General features: G+C 37.8%; 1 protein-coding gene across 1 annotated transcript in view; it reads right to left on the bottom strand.

Annotated features, from left to right (window-relative positions):
• Positions 1-17658, bottom strand: part of CFAP47 (cilia and flagella associated protein 47) — a 453685-nt gene that overhangs the window by 168545 nt on the left and 267482 nt on the right. The window contains exons 42-44 of the mRNA XM_032426488.1: positions 16566-16711; positions 6667-6778; positions 5680-5906 (exon numbers count right to left, since the gene is read on the bottom strand). Of these exons, the coding sequence (XP_032282379.1) occupies positions 5680-5906; positions 6667-6778; positions 16566-16711 (485 nt within the window). The remainder of the gene's footprint in view (positions 1-5679; positions 5907-6666; positions 6779-16565; positions 16712-17658) is intronic.

The following is a 17658-nucleotide window of genomic DNA, read 5'->3' as shown; positions in this document are numbered from 1 at the left end:
TAATTCATTTACATTTATCATTGCTTGTATTTGGTTCATTTTTCTAGTCACTATGAACAAATTATCTATTCACATCAACAACCAGCTCTTTAACCTAAATGTATATCATCTGCCTTCTATATCTTCAAGTCATTAAGTCATGATATATTGACATAGACTCTCTTCTTGGCCAAACTCTAGTCAGGCTCCTCCAACCCCTCGTCTCAAGTAGGCCTCAACCTTGGCCTACAATAACTGCAGATTTTCAGCACAAATGATTTTGTCTACCCCCTTCACACACATGCACACACACATACACACACACTCTAAGAGACTTGAACAAATGCTGACTTAGTTTCTAACAGCTCAAGGCCATATCCCTAGGATGATCCCAGTTCCCCTTAAAGTGCCTACCTGAGGGAGCTCAATGCTACCAAGAGAATATACTGTTTGTTCCAGCCAAAACCCAGTGACAGGAAGATAGGCCCCCAAACCCCCTCTTATTAGAGCAGTTACTTTAGAAAGCTTGCTATTATAAATCCTTTCTCTCCCTTCCTTTCTTTCTTCCACCCCCACTCACTGCACCCTCCCCCTCTTTCTCTCTCCTTTTTAAGATGTAAGTTTTCTGCGACCCAGAACTGTCTTCTCAAGGACCTTAGAATGCAAACATTCAAGGAGATAATGATCCCAGCCAGGTAGGTACCTTGTTCTATCTTGCATCACTACCTCCAGTCATAAAGATCACAGAAGTTTGTTTCTCCTGCAGATAAGGATCAATTAACAAATCCAGATCACACTGACCAACCCCCTCCTACTTAAAAATGTCCACTTCCCAGATTCTGCTCATTATTATTAAGTTCCCAGCTCATTATCCCTCCTTACTTTCTCATCCTCCTTTTAAAACTCCCAGTTCCTCCTGTACAAATTTCAGTTTAGTTCATGATGGATCCTTCTCCCTGTTGCAACAGTTACTGAATAAAGTCTAGCCTTATGGCTGTAACTAGTATCCAGCTTTGTTTATCTTTGACAGTATCAATAGGATTACTTCATGATTTAGAGTGCACTTAAGTTATACAAATACAAAAAACATTTTCTTTACCCTTCTGAATCCTCACAAAGGAGATCTTTTAGGCTTCCTTTTTTAAACATATTAAATTTCAAAATTTCAATGATTTTTCTACCACTTATCCCAGAGTATATAGCATGGCTTTTAAAACATAAACTGGAAAAGCTAATAGAAAATAGAAGGAAACTACCCTGAAGTTCTGAATCTTTCCAGTATCACTGAGTATATCGTTAGAGTTGATTTATTAATGGTCAGAAGAATATGAATTCAATAAATGAGTGCTAAATGGTGAAGTGTCAGAAACTCATGCTCTTGAAAAAAGATCCTGTCTCTTACAGTATAAAGTAGATACATCATATTGCTATTACTCTATAAATATTTCAAAAATTCAAATTCCACACGGTTGTGTACCAAAAAAAAAAAAAAAAAACAAAACACCACATAATTAGTCAGATGTGTCACTTTTCTTTGGTAGAAAAGTGATTACATTTATTCAAATAGATTTAGTTCTAAACAGATTTATCTCAAGGATGATTTTAGATTTTTTTATGTAGTTATTTTACACTATAACTGAGCATTCTAGACTTTCATTTATTCCATTATACAATTTCATGGTAGTAGACGAAGAAGTGAACATATGATCTGGAGACTATGCGGGGGAAGGAAAAGAGTAATGGATGAGGGGGGCGCAAAAACCTGTGTCCATATCTTTTCTGTCACAAATCAGTGGTGTGATCCTAGGCTACCATCTTACCATTTTGGGGTCTTGGTTTGCAGGTCTGTAAGTCTAAGAAGTTGGACTATGTGTCTCTGAGTGTCTTTGATTTCTTGTCTCAGCTTTAAAATACAATGATGTCTCTACCATGATCTGGGCTGTAATTGCTACCCTATTGTTAAGGGCAACATAAGTCTTTTTATGCCTCAGTCATTTCATTTTTTGTATTACAAGTGTAATTCTACATTCTCTACATTTCTCCATGGGGTCATTGAAATAATCTGGAAAAATGCACATAAAAGCATACTGGACAAATGGTGTAAAATACTATACAGGAAGAGAGTACTTTTAAAATTAATCTTGTTTACTATTCTGCTGCAAAAATTATCAGCATTATTGGATTTCAAGAGTGCATTGATAATTGCCACTTGAAAAGAGCCCTTTATGATAGATGTATATGAGCACAATAAGATGCATCTGTGAGTTCTGATTTGCTGCAGCTGGTTTTCCTAAACTAGCACATTCAACCCTTCTACAGTTATTTTGTGCATTTGGAAAGTTTTTGCTGAAATCGAAAAATGTGTGATAGTCACAGAATTCAAAGAAAATAATAATCTTCAGGTAAAAAAACTTACAATTTCTAAATTTAGAGACTATTTAAAACATTTCAATTTTAATTTTAAAGAAGCCAAGGTTTTTTTTCATAAATTATGATGATGATAATTGTTTTTGTTGCTGTTATTTCCACCAACCAATCGAGAAGTACACACATACAGATACCCATCCTGCAAATGTGGGAGGTAAACAAGGATAAGTAAACAAGACGACTGTGACTGTGAAAAATCAGGCTATGAGGCAAGCTGGATAGACATGAAGACCTCAGGTTTAAAGTATTATTTGTTCGGGCACATGTTCAATTCAATTAAAACAGTGACAGAGCACCTGTCACACACAAGACAATAAGGGCTAAAAAACACATGACAAAGATTTTCCATTTCTAGGCATTCACAATTCTAGAGGAACAGGGAAATATAAAAATAAATATTATACAAAACATAATTTGGTAGATACAATAATAAACACAAAGAGTGTGCTGGGTTTTGGAGACAGTTAAAAGAAGAGTGAGAAAAACAGAAACTGTATTTTTGCATAAATAATAGAAAGTGGATCCATTGACAAAATCCATCTCCCTCCAGCATTTCTCATTTAAATAAAATGTTTTGATAAGAGGTAAGAATGAAGAAGATAAATTTTTAATTTTTTTAATATTTATTTATTTGAGAGAGAGAGAGAGAGCAGGGGGGAGGGGCAAAGGGAGAGGGAAAGAGAGAATCTCAAGCCGACTCCCTGCTGAGCATGGAGCCCGACGGGGGCTCGATCCCACGACCCTGAGATCATGACCTGAGCCGAAATCAAGAGTCTGACTGGCGCGAGCCAAGCTACTCATGCTGTTTGACAAAGTCCAAGTATAGGGGACGATCCTGAAAACAGGAGACTCCACAGCTGGCTCCTGCTATTCTCTTTCATTTTGTTTATGGCAATCTTTATAATTGTGGGAATATTTCTGGGCTGGCTCCTGCTATTCTTTTTCATTTTATTTATGGCAATCTTTATAATTGTGGGAATATTTCTGGGGTTTCATGATAAAGTGACTACTCACCTTAGTTACGCCTATCTAAGCAATCATAATGAAACTAATTCCACGAAGAATTAGTTTCTATAGAACAAAATAACAAGACGGTCACGCTCTGTCTAGCACCTTTCTCTTTGCGTACTGTTTTTTAGTTTTAGCGAAAGCCAATAAGCAGAAATCAGTAAAGGTCATGTTAATCATTACAAAGGAGAAATGAAAGAAGGCTATGGCTGTAATCCAGAAAATGATCTAAGATTTGGAAAAACAAAAATATCCTAACATATAAATAAAGTTCCTCCGAGGCTGTCAGGAGGCGATGCTTGCAACCTGACCCTGTGTCTGTGTCTCCTCATTCGCCGACGCCGTCCTTTCCTACGAGAGACCCACCCCGGCTGGAGCTGGACTCCGGCATCTGACGTTTAACCAACTGAGCTGCCCAGGTGCCCCTGAAGAAAATAAATTTAAAAGTAAAGAGAGAGAGACAGTGCACTATGATAGGGTTAAAGTTTGAAAAGGCCACATATCCAACATTTCTATTGTAATACTATACTCAAAGTTGAACAAAAACCTTCCCAAATTCATTGCTCCGTCACAGAAGTAAGCCTGTTGGTATGAGCTAAAGACAGCCCTCAGCTTCTTGAATGCATAGTGTAGATGGGTCAGTCCAGAGGGCATCAGAGCCTTGGGCCTTGATATTTTTGAACTAATCAGAACTTAAAGTCCAGGTCATCCATAAAATATCATCATTAAATGTTAGGGATCTGTGCATAGACTGTACTGATTCTAGCATTCTAACAAAAAAAGAAATCATCCCTACAATGCTGAGTATTTGTTGTAATATATGTAAGGTAATATATGAAGGTAAATCTCAAACAAGGATGAAAACATTTACCATTTGTTCCTACACTGATCAAAGATTTAGTGACTACCTTTGGCATAGCACACTTTTCTAGGCACTGGTGATATGAGAGTTAACTAAACAAATATCTCCTCACAAATTCCCTTGCTGGAGACAGACAATGAGTAAGCAAACAAATATATTCCTCTCAGGTGGTAAATGCTATCTATAGAGAAAGTTGAAGGAAATTTAGGATTCGGAAAGTGCTTGGTAGAGGTAAGCAATGCTTTTTAAAAAGTACATAAGATTTTTAAGAAGATACAAAAAATATAAGCATAACCTCACTGGTAGCATTCTAGCAGTCCTGAAGTAATTGAGGGAAGTAGCGTCTAATATCTAGGGAAAATTAACCACAGAAGTGCACGGGGCATGGCGAGCATGCATTGGGATTTTTAGATGAGCAAGGAGGCCTGTGCTGAGGGAGTGACATGAATGAATGGGCTTCAGTGGAGAAGGTAAGATCAGGGAAGAGATGGGACTGACCGGGGCGGGGGGGGGGGGGGAAGGGGAGGACCATCCTAAGGATGAGGACCATCCTAAGGATGTTGGGTTTTATTCTGAATGAGCTGAAAAGCCAACAGAGGAATCTGTGCAGGGGAGCAATGTGACCAGGTTTCCATTTTAAAAGAATCGCTTTGGTGGCTCTCTGGAGGCTAGACTGTACCTTACTTCATTTATACAATAGAGTTCAAGATATAATAATAGAGTCCATAGTAATAACAAGAACAATAATGCTGCACATATAGAGAGCACTTATTTATATGCCAGGTAAAGTGATAAGCATTTTACGTAATTATCTCACTTAGCTTCCATCAATTACCAGTATCTTCAGATTAAAAATATAAAAATTGAAGATTGAGGATTTTGAAGTAACCAGCCCACAGTCACACAGGTAGACAGTGTCAGGGTCTGGATGCTTAGCCTGGTAGTCTGACCCCGGGGACGAGCCTCTTTGGATGCAAAGAATATCCTGGACAACTTTTAGAACATGTCCCTCCCCGCCCCCTTCCAGAGATTTGTATTTAATTATTCTAGAACGGGGTCTGGGTACTACTATTATTTTAAGTTCTCCAGGGCATTCTAACGTATAGTCAGAAGTGGAAGCAACCGTGAATTCAGCGGCTACACTGTAATGCCTAAATGTACTAGCATGCTAAGTTACCACTAATTTAGTTCCACTACTAAAATTAGCAGTCCTGCTAACATTAGGAGAATGCTTTGCTTCAGACTTTTTAATGAGGTAGATAGAAGAAAAGCTACTGAGCTGTCTTCCTGAGGAAAAGCAGCATTCGTCATTTTTCCATGTAAAAAGGTTACGATCAAGTGACAACTCTGCCTGATTCTACAACGCCAATCATTTCAGTGCATCATGTGTCCTGCATTCTCACCTCAATCTTGGTCAGCCCCAGGAGGGCGATGGCCACACGAACACTGCTGCTCTCCAGAGTGCCCGTGATCAACCGTCGCTCATACTCTATATCCGACATCTGCTGCTGGGCCGCCAAGGCCAAGGCCTTTTCCTTGGCTTCATTAGTCAGTGGCAACTTAAGGTCCACATCCAAGGTTTGATGGCGCTCACATTTCAAATACAGAACTGGATTTTCCTTACTCAACACTAGGGGAAGCAAAAAGATTCATGACTGCCAGGATCATTTATGCCCTCGACAACCTTATCCAGAATGCACTTGGAAGGTTTGAAACAGAAAACTGCAGTTGTGGCCTTCATTAACCAGAGTAACATGGGTAACTCATTTCCAGTAGCCCTAGTTCAGGAATTCAAGAGTAGGTCTTCAGGAATTAAAGTGATTTTGCTGGTATTCTCTAAGAAGAATGCTCAAAGAATGCTCAAAAGAACTCAAAGGGTTCTTTCGCAGAAATATCAACAGGTTCAAACATTAAGTGATCATTGTGCTATCAGCGATTAGAAGGTAAGGGAGGTAAAAATAAATGTAAAGACGTGTCAGGTGCTGGTAAGAGCTGTCATTTTCTTTCACTAACAACCTTACACTTCAGAATGAGGGTACAAGTTCAGGGTACAAGTTCAGTTAATATATTACAATATATAGAATTTGAGAGTAGAACCATTTCCAAATTATTTGGGCAACTGAAAATTTGCTGAGTAAATATTTTACATGCCAAATTTCAATATTCATCTGAAGAATGAAAAATAAGGATTTTAAAAAAAAATCACCATTGACATTTTCTTGTTAAACTGGGGCTGTATTCCATGGATGCTGACACAATAAAGTTAAAAGGGAGCCTTCCAAAAGCCTTCCAAGTTTTTATCGGAAAAACTTGCCAGGAGTACGCTTGGATGGCTCTATGAAGAACAACCCCATCCTTCAACATTTTAAATGAAACAAAACATACTCTACCTTCCTCTGGCGAAGTGCTGTAGTCAAGTGGAGCTGAAGAATCCTTTGGGAGAAAGGAGGAAGGCAAGGGGATCATACCTTTTCCTTCCACAACGTAAATTAGTTCTCCAATCTAAAACACAACCACACAATAATATTAAATTCCAAAAGCTCAGAAAAAATTAGGATCTTTCTGCTATAAGAAAAAATCTGTACACTATAACAACATCCATGCAGTGTGCATTGCTAAGCAACTGTAAGCCCTAAGTGAGGAGTGAAAGGTAAGGCTGAAATCTAGCCCTCCCCCAGTGTGGGGGAAACTTTGTATGCAACCAGAGCAGGGAGGTGGATTAAGAAGGCCCCAGGATGGCCCTGAGGGCAGCTGATCTTTGTAGCTGTAAATATCCTTGGTAGACTGCTAACTTAAATCACATAAACAATCAAGAAAGAAAGAAATATTTTTTTCCTTCATTCTGTAATGTATTGTTGGAGAGGAGTGACATCACTTTTGCATGACGACTGAGTCCCCAGACGTCTATATTTTAAAATGCAGATTTTCAAAATGAGCATATGACGGACTGCAGATCTTTTAGAATAAGTAATTAGGCAAGAAATACAAAAGACTAAACAAAGAGAGTGAAAATTAAAGTGGGGTCAACGCAAGGGCAGCAACATGATATGGGGAAAGATTAACAGAGGTTGAAAGGCTTGGTTTCCAATTCTGGTACTGCCATTTACTAGCTACTAAGCCTCAGGCAAGTTTAGTCAATCTCTGACTTTCAGTTTTGGCCTCTGTAAAACAGGATGATCAAAAAAATAAGTTCATTTTAGAAATCTAGAGATTAAATGAAAAGGAAGGGGAGAGAGGGAGTCTTAAAAGACATAAGATCCCAATGGATGAATATTTAGATCTTGATTCTGAAGGGAAGCAGAAAATGTCACCCCAGAATATGTTGCTTTGGTATACTGATAATTTTGAGTTGTAGGCACTTGAAAGACAGCAAATGCAAGGAGAGGCTTTCTTTGAACTTGCCTTATCTGCCTAAAGACAGACCCCCCAAAAGAAACTCATGTATCATAAATTCCCTCCCTGAGGATTTCATCAACCAAGGACTGACTCATCAGAAGAGACTAGAAGTTGACACTGTACACCGACAAACTTTGTCACAAAGTATCATGTCTCCCATCTATTCTTCTATGAGTCCATTCATCTTTCCTAAAAAATCATTTATTCTCCTCTAAGTGACCAACGTCCCTTTCTCCCTTTTCCCTATTAAGATGGCATTTAAGCCTGAATTCTAAGTCAATTTGAGGAGTTACTCATTTTTCCTTGGGTACCTCTCATGTATATAGGAAGTATACATGTTAATAAATGTGTTTTTTTCATGTTAATCTGTCTTTTATTACAGGAGTCTCAGCCAATAATTCAGAAGGGTAGAGGAAAAACTATTTTTCCTCCTCTACAATTCAAACAAAGACACTTAAAAGGAAATGACAGAAAAAACGTACAGACAATCATGAGACAATCAGGGAAATACAAACAATGCCTGGTTGTTTGATGCTACAAAAAAATTTTACAATATTTTTAGTAATAACAGTATCATGATTATGTTAAAAAACCGAAGTCTTTTTGTTGTAGAGATGCTTACTAAATTATTTGTGGATAAAATTATGTGATGATTGAGAGTTGCTTCATTATAATGATGAAATAATTTTGGCCATGCACTGTTGAAGCTGGGAGAAGGATACAGGGGGGATATATTGCAGTTTTATTTCTAGAAGTGTATTTTATATTTTTCATAATAAAGTCTTTTTTAAAAAAATGCTTACATCTTTAGAAGTAGAATGATAATAAAGATGTGGTGAGGACTAAATGAGGTAACACATATCAGGAACCTAACCCTTTGCCTGGCACTTACCAGGCACATAAGAGATCCATCTAAATGGAGAGGGACCATCTGTTGAGAGCAGGGCTTCCCAAACATTCGTGACATATAAATCACCTAAAGATATTGTGAAAATGCAGGTCTGACTCCAGAAATCTGGAGTAGGGCCAAGACTTGAGAGGATCAATGAAAATGAGCATTGGCAAATTTAGGGCTAAGCCATACAATGGAGAATCTTCTGCCAGAATGACCTTGTGACAGGCATGCATCTAAGTACTAGGAAAGCAAAAGGAAACAAACTTAGCTTCCAAGCTGGGACTCTACTAGTTTGAACTGTCCCACCATCTTAGAACAATATTAACTATATGTTTGAGAGACTATTCCAGAGGCAGCACACATAAATGATATAAAAGGAAATTGCATAATAAAAATACATATTCCAAGATATTGTAGATATCCTAGATAACATGTGAAATGGCAAAAACTGAAAATTAATCTGGAAACAATATAAGAATAATCAATTTCTGATCGTGAGGTCAATTTATTTATAGCTTCACTATCCCTCCCTGTCTGAGATTTGTTTACAATAAAATTAACTGTCATCTACTCTCATATGATAATGTTCCATAGAATTTTATTAATTATGACTCACAATTACCTTCAGTTCATGCTGAAAAAAGAAATATGGAAAACGTTGAATGTTTTGAATTGTTTAGCATTTAATTCCATGCACTCTGGTAATAAACAGTACATTATAGAAAACTTTCATATAGTAATTTTTCCTAAGCAACCTGGTACTTTGCAAACATAAATCCAAGCTACCCATCTGAAATGGGTTTTCTGTGTGTGCATGGTTTACTACAAATACACCTGAGTGATTAATACTAATGACATGAAATTTTCAATGATAATCGAAGTACAAAGACTCAACAGAGACCAGAGAAAACAATATATTAAATTTTACTTTTACCTTTTTCTCATTTTAATTTTTATCTAAAAAATCAGTTGTTTAACCCAAAATATAATATTCATAAGAAATTAGACTCAGTGAGTATAGGGTTACCAAAGTGCATGTTTTCTTAAATGTGTGCCTGATCTATAGCTTGTCTTCTCAATGAAAATGAATACTAACTCATGGAAGTTGATACAAAGGGAGCAAACTGCTATTTGCCAGAATATTTCCCTTAAATATATATTATAAAAAGCCTCCTAACCATAGATTAGCCAACTAAAATATCAGTAACTAAAACTCCATTCGACTCCATTTAATTCCACATCTTACACAGATGACATATTATCGTTTCCCAAAAAATTATTTTGTCTAACTTGTTCACTTTCAGTGTTCTTTTTTTATTAAAAAGAAACAATTGAAAAAAAATGCCTGTGTCAGAAAATTGTTCAGGAAAATCAACTGTGGTATCATCTAATTATTTCCCTCTACTTTTCTTGCAATAAAATCAGACCAGGAAAGGAATACAAATGCAGTAAAGAACTCCCTTAAAGCAGAGAAGTCCCTTACATTCCAAGTCTGGAGGCCATGACAAGGGAAATGAGATTATCTGACACATAACAGACACTTGTCAATGTGAGCTATTCTAACAGTCTATTAAATTTCCTTTCTGCCCTTAATTTCATATTTTACAGTCAGGATGTTTACTTGGATTTTTATTATATTTTCCAGGAAGATGCCAAAGCCCATAGCCCATTGTCCATTGTAAGAAACCCTCACAAAAGATATTTTGTTCTTCCTGTGTATCTAGTTAAATGCAGTCGTCAAATAACACAGTTGCACGCAAATTTACAAGACCAGCTGTTAATGACCCAGAAATAAGGAACACAAACAATGAATTGGCAGAAAAGTTTTAATCCCCAGCTCTGCTACTAATGAGCTGGGTAACCTTGGACATGTCATGGATGACCTCCAGACACAAACAACCTTAATCTTAAAAAAAAAAAAAAAAAAAGCATTTTAGACAGAAAATCCCTATGTTGTTTCATAGGTCTTAAAATTCTACTTATTCTCTAATCTTGGGCCTAGATTTTGCTATGTTTTGTAATTTATTTGTTTGAACTGGCTGAACAATATTATATTACTTTGATGGCTAAACAGGTATGTGAGAGCTAAGCTAAAATTCTAAAATGTTAAATTCCATACACTAGAGAGAGATCATTAATCACTGTAGGTGGCTATTTGGCATTGCCATAATTATAATGTGAAACTGACCAGTAAGAATAATCACTGTTCTTTTAAAATATGATCTTCCATAGAATGAGTGTTCCAGGAGACTCGGTAAGGGTGAAAAGAAAATGTGTAAAGAGATTTGTATGCTTGCACTAAAAAGTTCAACTTTCTTCACACAATCTTTTTTTCTTAAGATTTATTTATTTTAGAGAGAGAGAGAGCAGGGTGAGGGGCAGAGAGAGAGAGAGAGAGAGAGAGAATCCTAAAGCAGACTACCTGCTGAGCAGGGAGCTGGATGCCAGGGCTTGATCCCAGGACCCTGAGATCATTATGTGAGCAGAAATCAAGAGTTGGCTGCGTAACTGACTGAGCCACCCAGGTGCCCCTAACACAGTCTTAATTGCATGCCTGAGAAATTATTCCACAGACATTTTGAGAAAGCAACATATATTTAAATACCATAAAATATTAATTACTTAATAAAAATATATGGCATATTGTAGGAAAACATCTCGTCAAATAACAGAAAGCTTGGCCTAGAATTTAGAAGTTACTGTGGCAATGATATTGACAATCTCTCTTTGTCTTTATCACTGTATTTCTCAGAACAGTTTCTATTCAATTTTTTGCCATCAATTTGCTCTGCACGTAAATGAAAATTTGCTTCAAGTGTGAACATCATGCAAACTGCCATTAAGATTGATCTTTATATCAATATTCATCTTTGCGGTTCTCTCTTGTCCCCTTGCTCCTTCCCCCAAATCCAACATCATCTCCTCTTCTTTCACCACTACTTCTCACATGCTTCTCTCTGTCTTTACCACTGGTATGCAAAAAGCAGAAGGCAGTAGAGAATGGAGATGTGTGGAGTAGTATAATAGATTGCAAGAGTCTCTGAGCCAGTCTCTTGGTCTCCAGCTTCCTTCTCCAACTCTTAATCTATTCTCTGTTTTGGCTCCAGAGATGCTTTCTAAAACAAAGATGACATCAGGTCATGCTTATGCTCAATATCTTCCTGCTGTAAATAACAATAATTACCTTAATATAATAAAGTTATTCAACTAAAAATTTCACTGCCCTCCTCATTATCAGTCTGCCTTATCCATCCAATCAATTTTCTGTCACTTCCAACGAGCTTCTCTCAGAATTGGCAATTCAAGTGTCAGTGAAATTTCATGCTTAGCTGCTTGCCTCATGTTCTCAGAATCTTCTTGAGCACACTTCTCCGCTACCCAAACTCTGCTTTACTGGCAAATTTCCACTCACCCTCTTAACCAAACTCCTTTATGAGTCAATTATCCCTGCCTCTGCTATCGTATAGAAATGCATTTTCCCTCTATTCTAGACATGGCCACAATCTGGCTGACTGTGTTATAGAATTAATGGACACGTTTCAGGATACCGTGTACATAAGAAAAGATTATGTCTTACAAGGGGCATCTTGTTGAGGGCATGGTTGCCCCAGCACAGTGTGGCATCCACTGAAGGCAGGAATGCATTTTTATAATTCTTAGGAATGTGCCATACATTCAGCAAGCTTTCTTCATCCACCTGTATGGAGTACCAACTTCAAATAAGTACAACTTTCTGTGTGAACTGGGCCAGCCTGATGCAAGCGTGCCTTCTCCACGGAATGTGAATCCCCTTAGTACAGACTTCATGTCCTTTCTCTGTGTTCACTCTCTATATACCTACAGAACTGGCTTTATACTTCTGGTGAATCAAACTGTGCTGGGAGAAGTGAACACAATAATAAAATGAAATTATTGAGAATATAGCTTGAGGGCGTTAAGTTTTAAAACTTCCAAGAGTCATTCTCCATAGTCTACAGTTTCCTTCAAGAATGAGAGAGTTCCAGACTAGCAAATAGCAGATACATCAGTTTTGGATATCAAATGCACAGCTTAGTGATTATAGTCAACAATACTATGTTATAAACTTTGAAGATCCTAAGGGACTAGATCTTAATTGTTCTCAACACAACAAAGAAATGATAACTGTGTGATGTGACACTACTGGAATAACCATATTGCATAAATGTATCAAACCAACATGTTGCCTAAAAATTTATACAATGTTATCTGTCAGTTATATCTCAATTAAAAAAAACGTTCATAAAATTGACATGGATTTGGGAAAATAGGAATTACTGTTCCCTTGTATTCTATATGTCATTTGAAAGGGTATCCCCTGGAGCTAAAATACTGGTATCCCAGAGGCATGTGGAATCTCTACAGACTAACTGTTAGGATCATTGATAAGAAACCCAGAGGAGACGCCCCCCCCCAAGAATAAATAACTACCATTGGGTACAAAATTCTCTTTAACAGATTTTCTTCTAATGTTTTTTCTTGAAAAAGGCTGCAGTGCTTATGGCAGGATGATGATGCGGTTTCACAGAAAGGAGAGTGGGTGAAGGGGGAGAAGGCCCTGCAGCAGGGAGGGGGCTCAAACTATGTGTAACGTTGTGAACATTTACCACATTGATCTAAAGTTCACTTAACCTGCTCCTATATTGTCCGCAGGCATCTTAAGGTTAATAAATGTTTCAAAGTGTTTATGGGCCAAATGGGGTTTTATCTTCTGTTTCCCTGGGAACAACTCAGGGGTACAGGAAGGAGTATACTTACCAAAACAAGAGCAACAACAAAATATGCAGTCTAACAAACTGAATGAAAAATCAAAAGGTGAGTGAAATGTGGCTTGCCATTAAAAATCATGGAAAATAAAAGAAACCACCCTCAAATGATACTGTCCCTCCAGTTATAAAAATAACTTTCATAAAACTGAAATTGCTTTGCCTAAATGTAAAGATTTTAGAATAGCATAATTTAATGTTTTTGCCTTCACATTCAATAAAATTAAACAAAAACCAGTATTATTAAAGTCTACACGTTAACTATGATTGAAAAAAGTTGCACTTTGATTATAGAATATTCAAAAATATACATAATAGAGACTGCCAGCTTAATCTCTGCATCAGCACAGACAGAAAGACACAAAAGGCTGAGGGAGAATGAAATGAGGGACAGGGCAAAAAGTCAGATGAGTGGTCCCACTAATTCACGCAAATGTAAGGGAGATGGACAGACTGAGACACAATATATTAACAACTAGTAACATGTAGCCTTAGACTAACTTGTTGGAGACCACAAATCAGTAAGAAGGCCTTGCCTGCTCTTCTACCTGGGAGTGGGCACCCTTGTTCTGCCAACTTTTTATTTGACTTGGCAAGGCTGAAACTCACTTTGGTGTATAGGGCCCCAGTGTGGGACTGGGCCAATTCCCATCAGTTGCTCAGGGATGCTGACTCCCATCCTGGCTTCCTCAAGTCAACAATACCTGAACTTTGGTTTTTATTTGTTCTGACTAAGTTCTGTAGACAGAAAAGGACAATGAAGGACTGCAAGATAACAAAGTCTAGTTTGGTTCCATAAGAAGTCTCATGGGTTGGTAAAAGAGGACTGGTTAGGCCACAGCAAATGGTTGCAACTGGATGGAACCCAGTCTCAACGCAGGCCCCATGTCAAGGATCCCTGCCTAATGCCCTTGCCTCTCTCGCACGGATGATCCTAGAAGTGATGGGTGGTTTCTTATTTGGGAGCCTAGGACTACACAAAGCAGAGGTCCACACAGGCACAAAAGTAATATCTTTACTTACACAGCCCCGGGGGTTGTGTCAATACATCACTTTGTACTTTGCAGGGTTTGTGTGGGGGTCTGTCAAGCTCTCCTCTCAGAGAGGGCTGTTCTTCAGGGACTGGGTTATGTTTCTACTCCAGGTTTCCCCATTCAATCTGCCCCATCCACACATGAGCAGAAAGACTGTTGGACTTCTGGCATTTGACAGTATGAATTTTTAGGGATTTTGGAGGTTGTCCCCTAAGCTAAGACTTTCTATGAACATTGATGGAAGTTTTGTAAACTGTTTGTGCTTTCAAGCAGCTATTACCTAATTCATCTCATTTTTTTTTATTTGAAAGTTCAAATGGAACAGCTAGAATGAAACAAATGGCCTTTCCTTGATAGCAGTGTTAGTAGAAATGTTTCTGTTTTACACATGGAAAGCTATCAAATTGAGGCCTAATTACTTTACAGTTTTCAACAGGTGGTTCTTAATGGCAAAGCAGTTATCACACATTTAATAAGAACAGGAGCTAACTAGGTGGACTTGGATGTTTGATTATCTATTTAAGCGTGTAATTGCATTTTTCAATATAATTAGCAATAAATTGAATGTGTAAATTAATAGATGTGTTTGCCCACATAAGTAATTGTAATTCAGTGCAATACTTTAGATTAAGGGCATTATTTCTCAGTTGACAGCAATATAATTTCATGATTACTGTTTTTCTTAAGATTTTTTATGACAGCAACAAAATATATGTAATCAAAAGGCATGTTTTAATAAGCTGAGATTCCAAGTTAAGTATAATTATATTTTGATTAATTTAGACAAAATTTATGGAAGTAAATATTAATATTCCAATAGTTGAATTCAAATAATAAAGTCAGCCTCCTTACTATGCTATTGAGAATTAACCCTAGCATTTTCTAGAGCTATATTATAAATTAATATAAAAAAGGAACTGAAGTATTTGATTAAACTACTACTAGTCACACTATCATTACTATTTTTCAGAAATTTTCATATACAGGAATTCAGTAAAATCCTGGGCTCTTTTAGGGGAAATAAAAAACAAGATTTAGCATTACTATAAAACAGCATTTTTTCCCTCCTAAATGGCAATTTTAAGTAAACTATTCTTTACATATTTAATTGACTATATTATTTTTCATGTGTAAATGATCCTATAGACACCAGGTCAATACAATACCTCTTTCCAATTACCATTATTTCATTGCGTATTCATTTAACATAGCACATAATTGATACAGAATCGATATCTTTGGGGATATCTTCTGGGTGTTATAAAGTCCCTCCTCAGGTCAACACATGACAGTTTCTTTCTGGAAGGGGATAATACCATAAAACTTTTCCTCTAAAGCCTGTCTCTCTGCCTCTCTCCCTCCCCCTCTCTGTTCTTCCATCCCTCCTTTCCTTCTCTCTCTCTCCTTTGCTGACTTTATTTATTTATTTTTGTTTAAAGATTTTATTTATTTATTTGAGAGAGAGAGGGAGCACAAGCTGGGGGAGAGGCAGAGGGAGAGGGAGAAGCAGGCTCCCCGCTGAGCAGGGAGCTCCTCATGGAGCTCCATCCCAGGACCCTGGCATCATGACCTGAGCCAAAGGCAGACGCTTAACCAACTGAGCTACCCAGGCACCCCCTGAGACACCTAGGCACCCCATTTTCTGGCTTTAAAGAAGTAAGCTATATGGATGCCAGAGCCACTAGAAAATTAACTCTGCCAACAACTTGAGAGAGCTGTGAAGCAGCTCCTTCCTCAGTGGAGCCTCTGAGGAGGATCCAGCACTGGCGGGTCCCTTGACTGAAGACTTAATAGACCTTAAACAGAGGACCCACCTAGGTCATGCCCAGACCTCTGATCCACGGAAAATGGCATGACATAATAAATGTGTGTTGTCTGAAGCCCCTCAGTGTTTGGTAATTCGTTATGCAGCTACATAAAGTGAATACACACAGAGCTGCAGCAAGGTTAGGCATGCCACCGATCTCTCCCGTGGGACTTCCTAAGGCAGCCATTATAAAGTTTACCCACAACTAGTGTAACTGCTTATTTGTGAGGATAAGCTCTTTGTTTAGCAACGAGAAGGCTGCAATTGTTGTCTACATTACTAGAGTCTGCAGCTGCCTTCAAGCCCCCTGTACTGGTTATTCCATTCCAGTGCCAGCCCATGATGAAGACATGTGCCACCATTCTGTTCTCACCTCTTTGCTGCTAAGGATGATGACACAGTAGCGCGTGTGCATGTCAAAGGGAAGAAACAAGAGCTCCAGGCTTGAAGTCCCTTTTACTCCCAGGTGAAGAGTATGTGTGGAGCAGAAGAACTCTCTGATGAAATTGGACTTAATTGCTACCAAAACATGAAGCAGAGCTTGTTTACATATCATTTCATAAGTGCTGTTCAAATAAAGCAGCTGTTTCAATTAGTGCTTCAAGTTTTAAAATAAATAAAAAAATGTTTAAAGGATTAGCACACCAAATTAGATGACACGTGCATTTGTTAATAAAAGTATGGGTGACCCCCGCTCAAGCCTGATATCATAAAAATGTGTAATTATGACCCTCTATTAAAGATTCCTTAAAAAGGGAACTTCACTAGTGTTTAAAATTAGCCTCGATATACATATATAAATAGCAAAGCGATCATCTAAGCATTTACAACTTTTTTGGTCAACTATATTAATACTCACATAACAGGGTGTAATAGAAAACTTGAACTGGAAATAGAGGAATGTTTTATATATATATATATGTTTCTATCATTCTGTTGGTTTTAAAACATGTCTACAAGTTCTTCAACACTGCCTTGAATGTGGTGATATGGTGGGGCAGTCTTAGTGACTTGATCCCAGTGAATAGTATGCTAGAAAGCAGCAGTGTGACTTCTGACATTACAGCAAACAATGTAATACAATTTCTTCCTAATCATCCCTTTCTTGGCTCACTTGCTTTTAGAACCGAGTTGTCATCCTGTGAAGAAGCCTAGGCCACATGAAAAGCCACATGTAAGTGTCTAGGCCAACAGCCCCACCTGAAGTCCTAGCCAAAAGGTATTATCCATCAGACACGTGAGTCAGGAAGCCTTTGGGATGACTCCAGCCCCAGCCTCCATCTGACTGCAACTGCATGAGGATGCTGAGCAAAAAACATCTAGCTGAGGCCAGTCACTCCAGAAGTGTGGGAGATAATGTTAATACATTTTTATTGTTTAATGCCACTACATTTGGGATGGTTTGTTCTGTAGCTAGAGATAATCAGAACATTCCTGTATCTATTTTCCTATCCACGTTCTATTCA

The sequence above is a fragment of the Phoca vitulina genome, unplaced genomic scaffold (assembly GCF_004348235.1).
Source record: "Phoca vitulina isolate PV1807 unplaced genomic scaffold, GSC_HSeal_1.0 scaffold35, whole genome shotgun sequence".
Lineage (NCBI taxonomy): Eukaryota > Metazoa > Chordata > Mammalia > Carnivora > Phocidae > Phoca > Phoca vitulina.
The sequence above is the reverse complement of the archived record's forward strand: the minus strand, read 5'-3'. Positions and strand labels throughout refer to the sequence as shown.